A 22,068-nucleotide genomic window follows, 5' to 3' on the forward strand; every position below is an offset into this window, starting at 1 on the left:
GTCACGGGATGTTCTCTCTCCCATTCTGCTTGGCACTTGTCAGGCCACACCCAGTATAGTGCACCCAGCTTTGGTCCCCCTCGCTCAAGAGAGACAATGAAAAATAGGAGAGGGTTCATACAATGGCCTCCAATGTGATTAGAGGGTTGGAGACCTCTACTTATGAAGAAAGACTGAAGGAATTGAGTTTGTCCAGCCACAAGATGAGAAGGTTCAGGGGCACCTAACCACAGTGTTCCACTACCCAAAAGGTAGTCACAGAGAGGATGGAGGTGCTCTTTTCACACAGATGCATGGTGACAGGACAAGGTGCCACAGGCTCAAGTTGCATCAGGGGGATCTTCAACGTGAGAAAAATTAAACATCAGAGTAAGTTGTCCATAGAAGTGGTGGAACATACCTTCAATTATTCAACACTGTGCTTGACAGGGCCCTAGAAAACTTAACCCAAAGCCCCACTTACAGCAGAAGGTTGGACCAGGTATCTCCAGGGCTCCCTTTCAACCTGGGCTTTTCTATGATACTATTCTGATGAGAGCAGCCAACCCAACCACCTCCTCAAGAATAGCAGGAACATAGCAGTGCCCTGAGGGACAGAAAGGACTGATCAGCAGTGATAACTGCATCTTGGATGTCAAAAAGTGGTGCGAAAGAACTTCCCAAATTCACACCAAATCAGTCCACATAAGAACAGAAGTAGAAAACCAGCAGATCATACCATCATCATGTAAACAAGAGGAGCATAAGGAAAGAAGTGAGGCTGGTACAGGTTAAGACTGGGCGGGATGATTGTATACATTGTAGCCCAAAAATTAAATAGACAATTCATTTCAATTTTTAATATGGATGGGGAAATTAAGAAGCATTAGTGAATGTAGTAGGTGAGCAAGATCATTTTGAGAGTTGCTGACACAGAACATGGAAGCAAAGTCAAGATAACTGATAGCGACAGGAATGGAAACTATCTCCTCTAAGGCAAAGAATAAAATGCAAAGAATATTCTTTGCCTCTAAGGCAAAGAATAAAAGAATAAAATGCAGCCTGGGTTCAATCAAAGGCAGATTGAAGTGAGAACTTGATTTACTTGAGGATGGAATTAATAAAATAGGGAGAAATGTGACTGTGCAAGTGCCAGTCCAGGTGTGTGACTTCTGGTCAGAAAAAGCTGGCAGGGCACCCTTTGGAGGAGGAGAACGACCCCATGGTGCCGCTGCTCATCACAGGAACCATCGAGGCAATGCTGCAATGGAAATGAACGCTGTGAAGGTTAACTGGGCAAGGTATTTCCAGAAGAGGGAGGAAGGGAATAATGCCAATGTACAGTTGTGGGTTAACCCTGTGCTATATAGATGAGTTCAAACTAGAAATGGTCCAGACAACAAGTAGAGAGCTCCTGTTTTATAGAAGAAGTCTAGGAGAGTTTGGCTTGTTCAACTTCAGGAAAACAAACGCTGAGAGAAGACGTAATTGTTATCTGAACTACATTAGAGTGGGAAAACAGCAAATTCAGTAAGTCATGTAAGCTAGCAGAATAAAATGATACTAGACAAAATGACTATAAACTAGCCATGGGTAAATTTAGGCCAAAAGATGGAAGACTTCTGGCAATCAGAGCGTGAGATTCTGGAACAGCCTTACCAAAAGAACAGGGAAGGATTCATAAGTATAAAACTCTTCAAAGCATCTCATTCTACCACTGAGCTCAGTATATGGTGGATGTAGCTTATAAAAAACTGTACAGTTTCTATTTATGGTCTTAAAAGTGATCATTTATATCACTTGGTCTGGTGAGTGGCTGTCTTATTGCTAGTTCCAGGCAAACTGGATTTCCTGATTTTAGTACTGAGGAGTAAATCCTTGTTGTGTGTGCTTTCTTCTGTCTGATTGGAGAACTGTGGTGTTTCTCATAAGGTCACTTTTGTAGATGAACTGCAATCTAGTTGATTTTTTTTATCTTCCCTGTCATGAATGGGATTGAACTGATATCTTGAATGCCTTATTTTTACCAGAGGGCACATTTTCTTATAACTCTCCTTTAAATCCTTTGCCATATTCCAATGTTTCCAAAAGTTGGAGCAGACTCAGAAAACCAATAGTGAAACCACATGCAGAAGTTACAACATCTTTCTGCTTCCTCTCGGTAGTCCTCATTCATGCATGAGTTGAGCACCTATATTCACTCTTTTTGCCATAGTACAACACAGGCAGTTTATAACAATTCTTAAGTCTTTTTACAGTCACCAAAACACCCATCCTAGAGTTTACGTCTGGGAAATACTCTTTACTAGATTGTAGCCACCCAGCACATCAGTGTGGCCTCTTCCCTTCCATCTAGAAAACCTCCCCCAAAGATTCACTTGGTTTTCCTCTATACAGAGGAATAAGCGCCAGGATCTTGCTTTCCGTGGTCTTAAAACAGAATGTGCTGAACATATCTATCAGCTGAATGTGGTTCAATCAGCGAGATATTCACCTCGATCATCCTTTGGTATCAGCAGGCCTTTTTGGGAGTACAGGACATGCAAGGCCAAGCTGCTTCTCTCAGAGAGGCCAAGCCACTGACTCAAATCGCAGCCCTGCACTCGATGCTGCACCCCTCTTTGTAGCCATTTGCAACCCTGCAATTTTCTCCAAGCTTTGAACGCCCTTGGCTTTGCTCAAGTGGAATGGGAAATTTTTCTAAAAACCCCACAACATTTCACAGAGTGAGAAACCTGCTCCCATTCCCATGCTGATGTCAAAGTTGCCCCAAAACGCCAGAAATAGCCTGAAACCGAGAAGCGGCACAGCACCCCATCACCATCCACATTGCGGCTTCTCGGTCCCCCCACACAAGGGAAGAAGGAGAGAGCAGGGGAGCCTCCCAGGAGCAGGGGCAATGCCTGGTACCCGCTCGAGAAACTCCAAATTGATGGCTGGCGTGGGCTGCCCTTCTCCAGCCACCACCACAGTTGTCTGCCGGCTTGGGATTCACATCTGCAAGCCCTCGCGGGGTGTCGTCGTACGTGAAACACTCTTTCCCCTACCGCGGGTAGAAAAACAGCCTGCCTTTTCCACTGACAGCGTGTGGTTTCTCATTCACAAAAAAAATTTTTTCCTCACATCTAGGAGGCTCGATTGTAAATAGTTTTATCAAGTGACTAATTTACCGTGCCTGTGGTTTATCTCTGCGAGCTTTCTTCATCACTTGGAAAGTGCTACTGGTTATTCCCTAATCATTATACAGGAACAGAGAAAACTTTTACAGTGACATGAAAAAATTTGTCTAGGAGACGTCAGTGGGTTCTTCGCTCATGGTTAGGGACAACGGGCTGGGCTGGCACAAACCACTTCTTTCATGCAGGGAGGGAGAAAACAGGAAATAATTTATGATGCTTTATTAACGATGGACACGGGCTACCGAGCTTCATCTGCGACGATAAAACCACTGTGGTGTATTTTGTTGCTAACTACTGCCCACTGAATCTTTAGGAGAAACAAGCAAACAAAAACCCTCTCTGCACCTTTGCTTCTTCAAGGAAGTTATTTCCTTCTCTTCAGCTCGGTCGCAAGCTTGGTTGCACCATGAGTATCAAAACGACTTAAACAAGCAGCACCAGGGGAAAGTGGAAGGAAAAGCATCAATCAGTTAAAGTTAACAAGTGATGCATGCTGATAAGCCAAAACTGTGCTATTACATCATACATCTAAAGGTCTTTGAGGCCTTAAAGAGAAGAAAAATACGATAATTGACAAAAAGGCTGTTTGAAAAACAAAACCAAACCTGCATACACGTCAAAGGAAAATTAAATTTTGGGTACCCAGATGACACTGGCCCACTGGTGCTCACCAGTTAACTGCTTAAGCTCCAGATAAAATGTTTGCAGCATTCAGCTTGTTCAGCTCAGGTTTGGGTAGACCAGGAGACATGGCAAACCACCTGCCTCCATGACCAGCTGCAGAAGTTTGGCTGGTGATGGGATCCAAGGCCGAAGCAGGCAGGTAGCACAGCTGCTGACCCCCAAGGCCAAGTAGCATCCTAGTGAAGTTTTCTTCTGTTTCTCAGGCCGTCACAGCCAGTGATTTCGGGGAGCATGTTGGAAGGGGCCCTATTTGCTGCTGCTGCAGAAGCACTAAGTGTTGGCCCAAGGGAGTTTTCTCTGTGGCATCTTTGGTCTAAAAGAAAAATTTCAGCTTCCACTGTGATGTCCGTAACAAGATTATTGACACCTTCAGTGAAGCTCTTTAAAGAAATTCCTGCAGACCCTCTTCAGTGACAGAGCTGCCTTTTCAACCCCTGCCTGGACAGAAAACAGCACAGCTTTTGATGCCACCGCTTCAGTGCCGTAGGGTATTGCATCTGAGCACGTGCCTGGAAGAAGCAGTCAAACTACACGATCTTCCTCCAAACTTACCTGCAACTTTTGTGTGTTGTTCACAGAGGATGAATCGCCATTGATTAACTAATTTCTGAGATAATTAAAAGAGCACAAAGTGAATACAGACCTTTCCAGAATCAGGATGGACTGCAGAAACGGCAAGAATCTCCCCACAAGGTCCCTCAGGTTTATTTAATGGAAATTAATTTTATCCTTTTCATAAGAAACATTATGTTGCCCTCCCACTATTTGAACCTGTGGTAGGACCTGCCCCTACCATTATCACAATTATAGACTATTTTGGATGCTCTTTTTATATAAATAATTAAATTAGTATCTATATACTATTCATCTATAGTATATACTATATCTATAGTATATAAGGTATATATACTATATACCTTATTCATCATCTCTAATTGAATTTCATTATTTTATCTGCAACTCCAGCTGCTGGAAGCTCCTCTCCTTGCTGTCTTTAAGCAGATTTTTTAATGTGTAAAATACAGCAGCACACTGAGGCTACGGCTGAGAGCCAAACACCCCAGGCTCCTCTGCTCACCCATCATCACTCTTCTTCTCCCACACTCTCATGCCAACTTCCTCCAGTTGCCTCTCCTTTTACACGCCTTCTCTCACTAAACCGTGTTAAATCTAGATTTTTCTCAGGTTTTTATCTCTGAGAATTTAAAAATCAGGAAATAGTAATCAGGTAGCTGTTATTACTTAAATATTTTAGCATGGCATGTTCCTCCACTGCTTTGCCAGGTTGCTGAGCCAGAAAGCTGCCTTTCCCTACCAGGAGGTGACACATCTCTAAAAAGGGCATCATGACCTGTGGCGAGGAGGGGAGGCACTCTGGGGCCAGCCAGAGTCAATGGCCAAGGAGCAGGGAGATCTGCGTCACCCTTTTATGGGCGACACAAGAAAAACCTCCCTGGCAGTGCCCATGCCGCAAGGGGAGGAGTGGGAGCAAGAGCAGGAGTGGGCTGGTTTCCACCCCAGGGCCTTGGATCAAAAGCCTCATCATCACTGGCAAGGGGCCTGCAATATTCTTCAGAAACAACTCACAGAAGAGAAACATCTGCAACTTCTCATCTGTCTTAATCGTATTTCAAAATTCATTTGACCCTTTCCTCTTGCAGGACTTGATGCTCTCCTGCAGTTTGTTGTTCACCTTGCACAAAGGTTTTGTATCCAGGCAGTTGCTCATAGTTTTCCTTTCTACTATGGAAAAAGAGCCCCTTGCTCTTCAACTGCCGTTTTCACGGAGGCACTGACAGCCAACAGTCACCACGGAACTGTATTTGGCTTAGTTACATCTGGACCCAGAGGTGGCTTTGCCAGGGTGAACAAGGGGGCCATGGGGTGTGATGTGCATGGGTTGGTGATGGGACAGCATCTCTGCGGCTGCAAGGTCCCACTGCTCACACTGTGGCTGCATCCAGCTCTGTAACACTTTACCCTGTCCAGAAATAGCTCAACGGCCCTTCAAAGTCAGCCTTCTATGGCTACTATCGGAGGTTTTCAAGGTCCAACTGGATAAAGCCTTGGGCAGCCTGGTCTGACGTCCTGGTGGACCCTGCTTTGAGCAATAGGTCACATCACAGGCCTCCAGAGGCTCCTGGCAGCCTCATTTACCCTGTGGCCCTGTGGCCTTATGACTACTGCTGCATTTCAGAGCTGCAACTGCATCCATGGGAGTGAAAAAACATTATTCATAATGTTTTGCAATTTAGCATTCAAACCTACTCCCGACATATGTCATCAGCATCTTTATTCCATGATAGTCCCCAGCTTCACTTGATGGTATTATATTTCCATTACCTCTCTTTTCCCTCTGGCAATGCTCCTCAGACCTACTGTCTGCCTTTATATTTCCTAATCTCTCTTCCACTGGAGCCAACAGAATAGGAATACCAAGCTAAATATTGATTTTTAAATGAAAACTGAATTAAGGTAAGACCATTCTCCACACGTGTTCCTGGAGAGTGAGTCTCCCATAGCCCAGCAGCTCCTGTCAGTTTTCAGGAGCAGGTACCCCCGTGGCAGTCGTTATTTACAATACGAAGAAGCTTTGCTAGAGATGGGGGAAGCTGCAGAGTGACCACAGCATGGCTGTGCAAGCACTGCTGTAACCTTTCTGTTCCCGTAACAGCACTGCCTGCCCAAGCATTCTTTCTCTTCGCAGCCCTCTCCCATCAAACACCCCGCAGTTGCTGAGGGGGAAGATGACTCAAGCGGTACCTGGGCTCGGTGGCTACAGGGGGCTATTCTGGGAAGCATCTTATTAATCACTAGACCAAAAGTCCATGTGTTTCACCTTCGGCCATGCATCTTTGCAGTGAGGAGGTTGCTATTGCAGTCTCTAGAAACTGGTCTATGTTGTGGGCATGAAGAAACAGTGAGCAAATGGCCAAATCCAACACAAGTTACATGGTTGTCCAAATCCCATTCTTATTCCCATGTTTCCAGAAAAATTATCTTCCTTCTCATGCTGTCTGAGGGAAACTATCCCAGCATTTGCTAAGGATTACATTATAATATCACCTCAGGGCTCCAGTTGAGATCAGGAATTTGCTGTAGATGCTTACAGCAGAAATTACTTATCAAGGGATAGTCCCTGCTCCGAACATTCTACACTTCGAGAAAAAAGCACTTCAGGGGAAACAGAGAAAATTTGTACATGGTCTTGTCTGTGATGGAAATTGTTATCTTTGCTGACTGTTGCTATATTATTTACTTAACACCAAAACTGCATGTGCAGCTGTCACTTTCCACTAGATCAGTGTTTTTCAAGAAGGTATGAGCTAGTGACAATTTTAATACACAGCCACATATTTTTCATTCTTCTCTTTGCAGTAACAGTCACAAAATACTCTTTTTTCGAAGTAATAAGTCACCACTCCAAAAAGACCAAAACACTGTGATAAGACAAGCCACACTAAGCAATAGTGACAGCTATTAACACTACACAGGTATTAATTTCCTTCTGAGGATTTCTGTAAGCAAAGCAAAGATAAATTAGCTTAGGCAAATAATTGATAGACAATTTTTCCATTTGCCAAAGGAGAACAGTACCTTAATGAAGCAACTTGCCTACGGTCACATAGAAGTCTGTAGTAAAACCAAGGACTGAATTTGTATCTGATTTATAACCCTAGTCTTTGGCTATATGCCCATCGTTCTTCCCCGCATTTTTAGTTTCAATTCTAAGTTTGTGGCAATTGAATTTAAAAAACCCCTTCTAATCCAACTGCATATCTACCTCTGTTTTCCATGCAAGGAAACTACTTATGAAACATGCTCTAACACTTTCGCCATCAACTGAAGAGTCAGAAGTAAACTGGGACCAACATGAGTCTTGTTTTCTAAGAGTGACACCTAGAGTTTCATCTGAAAAATTGAAAAGTTTTCCTTTACTCATCCAGTTTTAAAAGGCAATAAGCTTTTGTCCATACTTATTACTTCAAATTATCAGTTAAATATATTTAGTACTAATTATTTTGCTATGTTTTTGTGAAGATATACCACCATATTTGTTGCTAAGTGTCCTGTATATGGCATCTGTCATTTATTGCAAGACTTCTCTATTAAATAATGACCTTTATTTTGCAGGTGCCATATTTTGCCTTTCATTCAGGAGTGTTTAATTGCTTTGGAAATGTGACTTGCATTACTGCATGCACCATGCCCAGAGACTGACCCCTGGGAACGCAGCATGGCGGCCAGGCTTGCCCTTCCTCATCCCTCCGCCACGGGGCACCGCGCCGGTCACTGGGAAAGAAGGTGCTACTTGTGGGTTAATGAGTAATTAGACAAATCACTTAAATCCAGTTGGAATCTGTAAAAATTAGCTATCTGATCCACTTAGGCCCATTTCAAAGTTCATCTATCTCTTTGTGTATCATCTGTGTACCTCTGCATCCCTTTGAAAAACAGGCGGCAGTGCTCATTTTGTGAAATTATTTTTAGCCACGGAGCTCATATCCACCTTCACACCTTAGCACAGCAGAAAACACAAATAATCCACACACAATTGTTGTAGACCACTTCTGGAGTTTTTCTTTTTCAACTCTGAACATCCATGAGAGGAGAAAAAAGAAAAAAAAAAACCCAAGCCCTGAAAATCCCACTGACTGGATGTGGTAGCTCAGCAAAAATTCCACAAGAAAAATCTTCAGCAACCTGAATCACCTGAAAACATTGCCCATGGATCCTCTGAATTAAAAGTGGAAGTTTTTCTGTTTGCAGGTGTCACTGGCTCCCTTCTATGCCCGAGAAGCAGCAGCCTCTCATACTCCGGCAGCCACTGGGGCCCCACGCTGAGCCCCCAGAACCCCGCTACTGCTCCCTGCCAGTGGCGAGGACTGGATGGTGATGTCTGATGAAGGCTGGCGAGGCCATGCCTATGGTCAGTTTTCTATTCCATACACCAGAGTTTGGACAAAAAGACATTAAAACAGAAAGCAAACCTAAATCTCATAAACAAATGGATGAGCTGTGTGAACAAATCCACAAAAAAGGACACCACATTAAATGAAAATTAAATTACGTGCTCAAAAAAGACCATGGCGTTAAATGTACCGCCTTTGCCACTGTCCCTCTAATTAACCATTTTGTTTTTAATTGAAAAAAAAAAAAAAAAAAGTTGAGTTGCAACCCCCTTGTATTAGTTAGACATGTGCCCCAGCCCTGCAAGCTGATGTTGAATATTGACTCCGCAGGATGGTGGGACTTTGCCGCAGTTGTTCATCCACAGGGCAAACATTTGAAACGATGGAGTTATGCTTTAACAGGCGAGCAAGTGAATGTACGCTCGGCTAGTTACACCTCCCTTTCCTGGGTCCCCCTGCTGACCAGCTCACCCTGGGGTCCCCCCACTCACCCTGGAGCGAGCATCGCGCCCCAGGAAACCTTCAGGCTCCCACTCCAGCTGTGTGTGGCCAGGATAGGTCCTGCCCTTTCGGGCAGTGGGGTCCTGTGTCTGCCCTGGTCTGCCTCTGCAGCCTCCTGTTAATTAAAACACTGGGCTGGCTTTCCCTGCTTCTTCTCCCTGAATGTGCTAATTTTGGCAAGAACCGGCTTCATGAAATCTGAAAGCAAGAGTTAGGACTGCGTTCCAGCCTTGTTAGCCTCCTAGGTGTCATCTTACTGTGTAAGGAGCGCATTCCAAAACAGCAAAAAAAGGAAACTCAGTAAGATCTAAATAATTTGGAGGTGATTCCGCAGAGCCAGGAATGCTATGTTCAGACTTTGTTTGTTTTATAATACAGTTTGCTCAAATAGAATACAGTTGCCTGGTAAGGTACGGCAACAAAACCTGGTGTGTTGTATACTGCAACACCCTCTAGTAATAAAATAACAAATAATGAAATAATATAACATAAAACTACTAATAAAATAGAGGATTAAATCCATGTCTTATTGCTAAATACGCAAGGCATTGAACTGGAGTTGGTATTCCTCTGGAATAAGGGGCATAAGGCAGCTTTCCTCACCTCACCTGCTCCTTTTATATAACTCTATATGTGTTCTGGATTGGTAGGTCCCTGTAAAGTTTAAAATCACCATGTACGGTGGCACATTAGGTTTGCTGTCTCCTAGGGTAAGAAAGTATATGCATAAGAACATTTTTTTTGTCAGGCATATCTATTAACCTTCATGAGGAACTGGTTTAAATTGATAGGGCCAGGGTATTAGGAACAATTTTAGCAGATTATATATTCCTCACTGGTTGGGTCCTTTTATGTGTTTTTTTTTTTTGTTAGAGTTTTTTTGAATTATTTACTGACTAGCTTTTATAGGACAGTTTGCAACTGAATTTATCTTACAAAATATTCTCACTTTTCTCTTTTACTCCTACCATGGTCACCTGGGCAATCTGTTTCCAAGCTCTGTCCTTTCATGTCAATGGCTGAGGAAGCTGGAGATCAAAGATGATGTGAGAATGATACAGGTCAAAAAATATGAACTCTGCATGAGGAAGTTTTTGGTCACCATCTGACTAGTTATGTGAGAGGTAACATCAGTTTATTCATGTATCGTATTTCCTTTTGTCTGCATAACTGATTTTCCATCTTTGGAAAAGTAATGAGAAGTGGAATTTACCTGAGAATTGTCCATGGCAAACACTGTTGGATTTTTTCCTCCATTAAGAGTTCTTCGAGTCAGCCCTCCTTTTTACCAAATCTGTGGGATATACATAATCAGGTGACATCATGGTAACAGAAGAAAATGTCAGCAAACAGAAACTACCACGTATGAACATTTCTTTACATGCGTTAGACTAAAACATCTCCAGTGTTTAAAGGACCTGGTGGTCCCTTTGCACCAGATTATAGGGTTTAACATTGCAATGAACTCCTCCCCTTGCTCCTAGCCTGGCTAGCAACAAGGGGTTCCTGCTATAGTAATTCCCATAACATGCAACTCAAATCCCGGGTTACAACAATTTAAAGGTATTGCTATTACAATCTCCACCCCTGGTCCCTTTGGACCAGAGCATCAGGTTTAACATTGCAATGAACTCCTCCCCTTGCCCCTGCTCCAGCTTGGACTTATCCACAGACTGCAGTCCCTTCAGAAGCAAACTTGCTCCAACATGGCCTCATGCACAGCCACTGATGCTTCGAGGTGTACCTGCTGCAGCATGCACTTTATCCACAGCCACAGATGCTTCGAGGTGCACCTTATCCAGCGTGGACTTATCCTTGGGCAACAATCCCTTCAGAGGTATACCTGCTGTGGCACAGACATAACCATGGCCACAGATGTTTCAAGATATACCTGCTCTGGCATGGGCTTATCCATGGGCACAGACGCTTTGGGGTGTCTTGCTCCCACATGGACTCACCCACAGGTCACAGTCCCTTCAACTGGAGTCCACACTGGAGTTCCAGCCTGTCCAGTACGGAAGCACAGAAACAGCAGCGACGCCCTGGCCATCTGCCAGCCCAGGCGCAAGGCCATTGCTGTTATCAAAATGTTCCCAGGCACAGCAGAGTAAGATGATCAGCAGTACAGCAGCACGGCAAGCAGCAAAAGCAAAAAGCAGCCACTAACGAGCCCTAGACTCTAATATACAGTAAGGCAAGCAAGCCCTGTGGCAAGCACAGAAGCCTGCCAATTAATAGCTAAACAGCAATAACAGCTATAAATTCTATCATCTAGCACATTCCAATCAAATCTGTCATTATCTCAAACCCTTTGAGCCCCACGTTGGGCGCCAAAAAGGACTGTCGTGGTTTAACCCCAGCCAGCAACTGAGCCCAACCCAGCCGCTCACTCACTCCCTCCCGGTGGGATCAGGGAGAGAATCAGAAGAGTAAAAGTGAGAAAACTCGAGGGTTGAGATAAAGACAGCTTAATAGGGAAAGCAAAAGCCATGCACACAAGCAAAGCAAAATAAGGAATTTAATCACTCCTTCCCATGGGCAGGCAGGTGTTCAGCCATCTCCAGGAAAGCAGGGCTCCATCACGTGTAACAGTTACTTGGGAAGACAAACGCCATCACTCCAAATGTCCCCCCTTCCTTCTTATTCCCCAGCTTTATATACTGAGCATGACCTCATATGGTGTGGGATAGCCCTTTGGTCAGTTTGGATCAACTCTCCTGGCTGTGCCCCCTCCCAACTTCTTGTGCACCTGGCAGAGCACGGGAAGCTGAAAAGTCCTTGACTAGTGCAGCAACAACTAAAACATCTGTGTGTTATCAACACTGTTTTCAGCACAAATCCAAAACATAGCCCCGTAGCAGCCACTATAAAGAAAATTAACTCTATCTCAGCTGAAACCAGGACAATCCTAATGCGTTAACAGGAGCGCCTAGTCAGCTCCTCTGAACTGGGATGTTTAATATGTGATGACTAAAGTCAACACAGGGACATCAAGAGGCCCCTGCAAAAGATGTGTACCAGTGCCATGGCACCGACTGCTGAATTCCAGAATATACTGAGCTCATGAAGTGCATGCTGTTATTGCTGTCCCGGCATCATAGTCAGTCAGTGGTATTTCCCGAGAGCATCCACCATTGTACTTTAACAGAAAAATGTCCTGTATTTCAACATGTAACTAATATAATTCCTTGATGTTAATTGCTAGAATACAAAGCTAGAAAGCCAATGGTATGAAAGGTCACTGCTTGTGCTGAAAGGCTCATGTCTTTATTCCATTGTTCTTCATAGTAAACGTGAGTATAAAGAAATTGCCTTGTGTTCTCATTGAAGATAATCCTTTGCATCTGTCTGAGATCATTTGTTATATAAAGCACCAATGCTTAAAAATAGTATATTGTCATCAGAAGCTGCTGTCACTGAGATTTGCTGAATGCTTTGGCAGGTTCCCAAAATGATGGCATCCTTCCTTTTTTTTAATGCAGTAGAGGGTACTAATGAGTAACTTGCACGTTACAATTTAATATTGCTTTTCTTTGGCTTTTGCCACAAGTGGCCAGTGCTGATGCAGTGTGTTGCAAAGCTATGGAGAAGCTGGAAGAGAAAGCCAGCCACACTCCAGGTCTCTGAGGCATCAGAAAGGACAAGTCACACACAGTTTGTGGGTAGGGAGAGGTGAGGTGGGGTTGTAAGGAACTGCTGGATTACGGGCTAGTACGTAGCTCTGATCCCAACAGAAGCAGGTCACAAGGTGGATTCATTCATACCTTCATGCTTTCTCCCCTCCAGGATGCTGGGCAGTGATCTGCAAGTTTAAAAAAGAGATGATGCTCTTCTCTCTCCTCAACCCTCACCAGCCACTAACAACTCACCTGGATGAAGATCAACAGCCCACTAGCAGCAGTGGTGGCCCTTTCATTAGTTCAGGAGTGGGGATAGCCAGGCTGCCTCCCACTGCTCTAGCTACCACCTGACCCCAGAGAGTTTCTGAGTGGTCCCTGAAGGAATAAAAATGAAGGTGCACTGACCATAGCCTGTTCAGAGAGCACATGTAGTTGGACCCTGGAATCAAAAGATCACCTGTCAGAGACCAACAACCACCCCTGGGCTGAGAAGGCCACAACGCAGAGGAGGAACTAGCTCAGGTTCTTTGGTGTCAGCACACCGATGTGTTCAATGCCCCTGACATACTAGCACTATGAGAGCTGAAATTTTGCAGAATCTCACCCCCCGTGGAAGTACAAACATACAGATTGGGAAGATTTTAATCACCTAGATAGTTTCTTCTGGTAAATCTTTAAAAATGTGAGAAAAATAGAACTCTATTTTCATGCTGTACTATATGAAAGATATTTTGGAAACCACTACCATCATTTCAGTAACAACTTCCCATAAATCTGTCTCAAACCATTTTGCAATCCTAGTCAAAGGCAATCCATTTATTGTGTTTTCTCATATAGAGCATGTGACATCTGAAGATTGTGCATGAGTCATAGACCAAAGTTTTGCCATTAATTGGAGTATGTTTATTAGGGATCAATTACTACCTTAATAATAATGATAAGCAGTATAGAAATAATTTTCTTATTTATATGTAGAATGGCTTGTGTATACTGTTATATAGCTATAACAAAAAAAAAGTATAGCGTGGGGCAGATTTTCAAAAGTGGTCCTTGTTGCTTTGAATTGTAATCACACGGAGTGGTACAAGGCATGGCTAGATTGTGCCCACGGCACATGGGACATTGTGTCTGATCCACACGGTAGCAGATTTCAAGTTATGCTCGTGCAATGTGTTCAGGGGCTGCCTGCGAGGCAGCTGGCAGCAAGCAGGACAAGAAGTAACTGTATGTACTGCTGTAACTGCTCCGGAGGCTGCTCTCGTCCTGCAGGACAGGCGTAGCTGCTATGCCAGGCCAACCGTGAAAGCTCTTGAAAAATCCCTCTTTATGCCACTGTATTACAGCGGCTTTCCTTCAGTGGGACGAAGTTACTGCCAGGCCCGTTGTACATCCAGCTCTCGGTTGATTTTCAGGCCTTTTGGGTAAGGATCTGTTCTTAGCACAGAAGCAGCGTGTTGTCTGTCGCTTCCTTGTTCTTCATACAATGGTTTGTATGTAGGCCTGAATCCAGGGAAGGAGAATATCCAGCTCATGGATGGCCTTGTAGATTCCCTTCTCTCCAAGCTGTTGAGAAGATAAAGATGTTAGAAAAGAAACCACCCATGGCACTTGAACAGTGCAGCTGGGAGCCAGCCCCTCCTGCTCTTACCTTAAGAAACATTTTCTTTAATTTTTTGACTGCAGAAGTTAACCTTGTGGATGGAGCACATGGAAGCTGAAAGGATGAGAAGAAACCAAAAGAGCTTGTTGCAGCAAAGATGCTGATGTAAAGACATAGTGATGAGGAAGTGTCCAACCCACAGTGTGGTACCATAAGACTACTGGTAAAATGTGTGACCGCAGCATTGTTTCAGCATCTCCTGCTACTACAAATGCATTATTTTACCTGTGTGCTTCCTGGGAAGTTGAGTTCACAGCACAAAAGACCTGTAACACAAGTACCACTAAGTCTTCTTATCAAACACCTTCTATTGCTCTCAGGGATCTTTACACCAGTTGCAGTTACAGCTTTTGTACAGTGCAGCCTAGCTCTAAGATTCAAGGCCCCTTAACTTTGAACCTTCAGAGAAGGCGAGGCTAAGGGACGAAGACCTTTGCAAAGTACAGAGGGCAATTTCGCACATTTCTGCAAACCCTTCAAATAGGTTTATAAAGCTAACTTATGCTTCCCCCTATTTTCCTGCCCATTCCTCCACTGTCTGGCCAATTACAGGCCAATCCTGCACCTTTTTGTCAAGCTAAGTTTTCCGTTAAGATCACTGGGAGTTTTGCCAGCAAGACCCTACGCAGCTCGCAGGCATCCCACCCAAATCAGTCGGCAACGTCTTACTTGCAAGTTCTGGCATCCCTCTACCCCCGCTGTGATACCAGAGCCACGGGGCTGCGTTACCGCGGCGAGACTGGAGTTGGCAGCTGGCGTTAGGAAGGAAACAGTCGATCAGTTCACCCCACGGGGCCCGAAGGCTGCACCCCGGGTTTGACCCAGCCGGCCGGGCACAGCGGGTGGCTGCTCCGTGGCGGAGGGCCGCCGGGAGCGGGAGCGCCGTCGGCGGGCGGTGCCGGGCGCTGCCGGCAGGGGGCGCCCCGCGCCCGCCCCGCAGCCAGCGGCCCCGGCGCCCCGCCGCGCTCGGCCCCGGCCGCACCGGCCGGCCCTGGCGGACCGGAGCTGGGCCGGCGGGGCTTCTCAGAGCTGCCTGGCTGAGCTTGCTGAGCAACGCGGCTTGCTGAGTCCCCAGCAGTCCGGGCTTTCCAAGGGGGAGAATCATTCTTTCAGGGGGAAAAAAATGGAACAATCTGATGTTTTCCAATGTACGAACAAGGACATGTTTGAAAAGGCAAAAAAGGGCCTGAATTCCTATGAAAAGCGGTGACACTGCTGAGGTGGATGGTTAGTCCTTCTTTCTACCTCACACAGAAGTTTTAAAAAGGAGCAACAAACATTTTCTCTTTCAAGTCACCTTTTATGCTTCTTAAAAGTCACCTCGCAGGATGAAAGTGTAAATAAAAGCAACTCTAATTTGTAAACCTTTAAAAATCTTCTAACTAGGGCAGTTCTTTCTGACTTGGGGCTTTTTTTTTTTATTTTAAAGTCAGCTTGTACAATGCAGGTTTCCACAGAAATCATTTGGTGGCAGAGCTGGCCATAAATGATTATGCTGGCTTGAGTGATAAATGATTATGCTGGCTTCAGTGATAGTACACATTATAAACTCTGTGCTTCCTGCAAAAAGAGCAAGCAAACAAATGAACAAGTAAGCTTGCTCATTGAGAGCGACGCTGCAATCTCTGCTAGAGGTCTACAAGCTCTGCTTGCAATGATAGAGCAATGGTTAAAAATCCTGCAGTGAATATATTGCCTTTCTGCACTCCACGCAAATGCAAGGAAAAGCTTCCATGATCTGCTACTCATGCAGGAACATAAGTCCGTCCTCAGAAGCAACTTCATACTGTTCTCGCCACTGTTGCCGATTTGATAGGGCACATGAAGAAGTAAATAGGCTTTTGCTGAGGCCAGTGGTGCTGCAGGTGGATGCTCCCAGTATCCAAGGAAAAATATCCGCTCCCTTTACCATTCAGTCATACTCTAAATGAAAGAGCCTGATTTCACTGCAGAAAAGGGATTTAGAGATTTTAGTACCTATGTGTTTTTGAAAAACAGGACTCAGGCTCCTAAATAATTGGAAAATATTAATATTTCCTTGTTTGGACAAAACCAAGAACTAGCAGGGTGAGAATTGTAATAATAATATAGTACAAAGTCTTCGGAAGTGGTTTGGAGACAAATATTGTTAGGATTTTTAAATAGCATGCATGCCTCTAGCTGGCTGAATTAGAGCCTGAGTTTACAAAAGAATATAGGGTGGGTATGTATATAAAGGTATCAGTGTTTCCCTCAATTGTATAAAGAACTTTATCCTTGAAAGGTAACAAATTCATTACATAAGTATGTTGCCATGGTGGAAATCCCTTCTGAGAAACATCTTATAACTTAACTAGATAATAAAAATTAAAGAGCTTTTGTAGGTGGATGAATGAGTTTGCTAATTTATTGAGGAATAATATGGTGGAGAAATCCCAAACTTGGTATTAGCAAAGGATCCATTACTTTCATTCTGTTCACAGTTTCTGTTATTCTTTCACATGTTTTTGTATTGTTGGCTTTGAATTAATACAAATACTTTAAAAAATGTTAGTTTCCAGAAATTAGATGTCTCCTAGAAAATCATGACAAGCCATCATTTCTCAAAGAGCTATTGTTTTTCTACTACCAGAGGAAGTCTTTTCTCTCCTACCAGTATTTTTTAAGATCCAGAAATGTAAATTGTTATGTTTAGACTTGTGTTGGGTAAAACACTGGCACTAATTATGAAAAAGAATGCAGGAGCTTTGAGAAATTTGCCGCATTTTGTCTCCATACAGCACAGAAGCAAAGGTATTACTAAGTCATATAGCAAGCTCCAGTCACTGGTGGTATTTCAGAATAACTGGTATTCTGAGTTCAGTCACAGTTGACAGTCTGAACTCCTCAGTGTGTACTGATGCTTGTATAGGGTGTCATTGCTTTTCCAGACAACAATGAAATCTCTGTAAAGTATATTATAGCATACAATATCTGGAATTTTGACAGACACAGATAACCACAGCAGTGTGTTGAATGCTGTGAATAATGACTGTAAATTGCAACTGTTTAGCACAGTTTTAAATGGACAACCTGAAAGCTGGTGGAGTTTTCTCCCATTGAGATTTGAATCTTTTTACATTATACAAATATTCCAGTTGTGTTCTGAGCTATAGCACTGCAAAGACATCTCTGAAGCTGCTTATTTTTGCATTGCAAATATTTGTGTGCATGTAGAACCAATGTCCTTTTCCTTCATGCTACCATACAATTCAGATTAGACAAAGTTTTAATTCATTAACATTTCACTGACTTCTCATCCTGCCCTCACTTTTTAAAATTACTGTAGACATTTGCCTGGATATCCATGGCTATATTTCACCCTAAGTCACACTCCACTTTTTGGGACACTGTGACTTGTGAGGACTGCAGGTTTAGGGGAGAAAAAAAAATAGCCATAGGACATAAAGTTTTAAGGCACACCCTGTTGTTATTCATCTGCCCTTAAAAATAAGACGAGAAATGACCCACAAGTGACAGTGTTGTCTTAGTATCACAGTATGTTAGTATGCATATTTGCATGGGCAAAAGCGTGCTTTAACTGCTGTCCTCTTGTTATTTACAGGGTGGGATGATGACCTGGTGCTGGTAAAAGTGCCTCTTCCCTGGGACACCTGGATCCACTGTAGGGACATTTTGCCAGTGGGCAGCATCACTCCCTGACAACCTGCTCCGACTGCGGGCATAGCCGACACATGGAATCTGCTCCAATGTGCTTCATAATTGCAGTCCCTGCTTACTCATGAGACACCACCAGCTCTTTCAAAATGCAGTATGGAGGAGCAGAGATGACATGTGAGTAAAGATTACACACGTCCAGTGAGTACGCTGTTGAAGAAGGAAAGCATACCCAGTGTTACACCGCAGAAACTTGAGGAGCCACATTTCTCCCTGTGATTACCCTGTCTCTTTGCAGCTTTGGTGCTGAGACGACAGCACAAGGCAACACCATGAGCAGGGAAGTGGTTGGTCTCCATGATATCTCCACCACCTTGCCCGCTCCCCGTGAGCTCACTCTGGGAGGAAGTGGGTGGTGTTAAACTTCCGCAGCCCCAGCGAGGAAGCCCTCGGGAAGTTGGGTCCTCTGTAATGCGGGGCACACCATGACTCCGAATCACCCTCTCTATCTGCAGAAAAACTGTGATGGAGCCCTTTCCTAACCTTTCAGCTGGACATAGGTTGGCTCTCAGGAATATACTCACACAGGCTTTCATATTCGCTTGCAGGACCTGGAAGGCACTAATAACGTACAACTCGTCACTTCCTACTCCAAGATGACTGAAAACATTTTTCCTGTAGAAGGAGAGGAGTTGATCTCGAACACTGCAGTTTGTCTGAAAACAAAGCAGGTAAAGAGTTGCCAAATTAAAACCTCGCAAGTCAACTTTGGCCGAAAACTTCAGCCTCATAAAAATGTGCATGTTTAGAAAGTGTACAATCAATAAAAGCATTTTCATTAATTTTAGTATCCCATTGGACTGCTTCCTTTTTTTTTAAACAGCTCAATGTACCCCTGTGGTTTCTGAAGGAAAGGCAGGAGGATGCTGTGCTGGCAGCCAAAGGAGTATTGGTAAGACCAACCATGAACAGAAGTGACAGCAACACATCTATTTAACACACAAAGAATAAATGGAAGATAAATTGAGGAGTTAAGTCAGACCATCTTGGACAAATTGGAGGAATCATTGTGGGTCTCATTGTTCCATTCCTCCACATCAGTGCCCCATAGCATTCGAGATGCTGTAGGGTATCCCGCCCATCCCCAACTGCTGCTTCAGAAGAGACCAGTCATCCTGTACACCCTGTGTCCTATCTGCCTGGCCTGTGGGATCTCTTGGATACCCAAAGTTATTTCAAATGGGTATATGCCTATTTTTAGGTAATGGAACCAAGTATCAGGTGTGAAATTCCCACCAGGAGGGTAATGCAGCTGCAGATTAAGCCACCCAAATGCAGGTGTCCATGTGTAGGTCCCACAGGCAAGCGAGGAGCCTTCACTCCCAAGGTAATCAATGAGATCCAGGGGAGTTCAAAGGCCAGTAGGTCTCTACTTAAGGATAAACTGACTCAGTTAGCCCTGCTGACTACATCTCTGCGTTAAGGAAGCTAAAATATCTCACACACTTGTAGTCACTTACAAATAGACACCCCAAGTTTAGTGTCTCACTCCCATGCTGAATCGCACTGGGGAACTCTGATCTCCCTCTTCCAGTGCCCCTGCATACATCAAAGCCCAGAGCAGCTCCTTGGGTGTCCTGGCTTCTCTGCAGCATCCCTGGGCTATCCGTGGTACCACACACCCTCAGCAGAAGGTGTCTCAGCTGCTGGGACAGTGGCTGTGGCCCTGGCCCTCACGTGAATGGGCTGGTGCCTGGAAAGCATTGCTGGGGAGGATCGCACTCAGCCAAGTGCTCACAGGAGGAGCAAGTGCTACCACGAGCACGCTCCTCCCCGACACGGCAAACACCCTTACCCCAAGTTTCCTGGCAGAGCACCACTGCAACCACCTAGAGAGAAGTGCCTCCAGCCAGGCTTTCCAAATCCATGCTCAACTCTCTCCTCGTGTCCCAGAGGAAAATCCCTTTCTGTGGGGCAGAGATAACACTCTTCCTCTAAGCAGAGGACTTCATTCAATGTATGGCTTTCATAAATATAATGTCCTTCCCAATTAAACACACGTGATTTTTGTGTTGGCTGTCATTCCTTTCGATCACACGTTCCTACCTCTACTGACCAAAGGAAAATCAAAGTAAGAAAATGGAAAACCAATAGTATAAATCTTACCATAAACAGCATTTTTGTTGTCTTTTTAAGCAGTCTTGTGTTCTTGATGAGATCCTTCTGTAAAATATAATGTGGTAGTATTAATTAACCTAAGCAGAGGAAGGGAGACAGAGTTTTAAGTCTGGTTTGTATAAAAATTAGTAGTAATAATAATCATCATCATCTTCTTATTCAGATGTAGAATGAGGACTCAGCAAATCTGTGTTCCAATCCCAGCCTAGCTACAAACTTCTTCCATGGCAACTCCTTGGCAAACTCATCCCACCTCTCTGTGCATCTTCTTTTTTCCCATCTTTACAAAAGGAGTAGTAGCAGCATTACCATGTCTCTCAGGACTGTAGAGATCATTCGGCTTATTAAAGTTTCCAGGTGCTCAGTAATGAAGCTGGTAAAGAAGCATCTATAAAAAAAATAAACTTTTCAACTAGTGGGATCAACTTACAGGAACAGATGATTTTAAACTAGTTGCCTTGATATACAGGTTCTCTGTCACTTGGGAGAGGAGTCCTTTTCGGCAGGTATGCTTTCCTGTAGGTGACTTTTTGCCTTCCACAGTGAACAGACAAAGCAGAACTAAAAAAAGCCCAGATGTGAAAATAGAATATACTTTCATCTTCGCTCCCAAATCTTCGTGCCTCTACAGTCACAACAGCATATGTGATACAGCAAGACTGGTTAGATGACAGAGGTTAACCTAATTTTGTTAACCCTCAAAGCAGCTTCTGCACTGAGATGCTCACGTAGATAACCTATTGCTTGTGTGCTGGCTGATCAGTATTGTTGCTGTGCTTTTTTATACATCTTGCTCCACTTTCAACAAATTTGACCACAATCATCTGTGACGTTTTTCTAAACGATATCTCCATATTTACTGGCAGCAGGGTCAAGGTTTCCAAGAAAGAAGAACTTCCCTCTCATGTGAGAAGTCTTCTTTCATTTAAGTGGTGGTCAAGTGAGAAAAAAGTAGTTGAGCTGGTTAGTTTGGTTTCCTAACAAAATATACCAAATGTGTGAAATTTTTTTTTATTTTTCCACGGAACCTTATGGCAGCACTTTTCTGAAAGGTAATGGCCTGGAGATAAAAAAATATTTGCTAATTTACCCTAAGAAGTATTAGAAAATCAGTTATCTATAAGGAAGTTAGACTGCACTGCCTTTAAAGCTTCACTGTCCAGTCTTTGAGAAGTGTTTTGTTTCAGGGGTACAGCAGCTAGTAGCAAAGGAGTTTGCTGCCTATTTTAATCTCTGTAATTAGTCTTTTGTCAGGGCAGGATTTGCCCCAGTAGAAGCAGCAGGCTGTTTAGTGTGAAAGGGAGGGCTCTAGGGAGGGCTCTGTTCAAGGACCGGGGCATGCCTGGCTATAAAGTTGCCTCATGAGCCCACTAAGAGCCATGGGCACTGGGAATTAATGTGCAAGGTCCCAGCATACCCACCATGGATGTGGTGAAAGTAAAACCATAGATTCAGATCGTCACTCTTCTACTGAGTTGCTCAAAAAGAGATTGGGCCTGTTTCTGAGACAGCCAAATGCTGAGGGTTTCTCAGGTACCACTCCAGACACGCAAGGAACATCACACCAAGGATAGACTTGGAAATGTTGAAGTGACACCAGCAATGTGAGGCTGTTAAGCCAAGGAATGATGTAAGTCAAATGTCAAGACCCCTGGGACTGGCTGAGGTGTATGCAAGAAGAGGGAAAAAGCAGGTTTTGGTCCAGCATAGCAATACTT

At 44.0% G+C, this 22,068-nt stretch overlaps 1 protein-coding gene across 1 annotated transcript; it reads right to left on the reverse strand.

The window, feature by feature from the left end:
- Positions 1-14,352: 14,352 nt before the first annotated feature.
- IL26 (interleukin 26) lies at positions 14,353-20,951 on the reverse strand. Its single transcript, XM_072877957.1, has 5 exons — positions 20,781-20,951; positions 20,339-20,395; positions 18,757-18,888; positions 14,525-14,590; positions 14,353-14,439 (listed from the first exon to the last, which is right to left on the reverse strand). The coding sequence occupies exons 1-5, from the start codon at positions 20,949-20,951 to the stop codon at positions 14,353-14,355; spliced, it is 513 nt and encodes a 170-aa protein (XP_072734058.1).
- Positions 20,952-22,068: the final 1,117 nt, after the last annotated feature.

This window comes from Ciconia boyciana, chromosome 1, assembly GCF_034638445.1.
Source record: "Ciconia boyciana chromosome 1, ASM3463844v1, whole genome shotgun sequence".
In the NCBI taxonomy this organism is placed as follows: Eukaryota; Metazoa; Chordata; class Aves; order Ciconiiformes; family Ciconiidae; genus Ciconia; species Ciconia boyciana.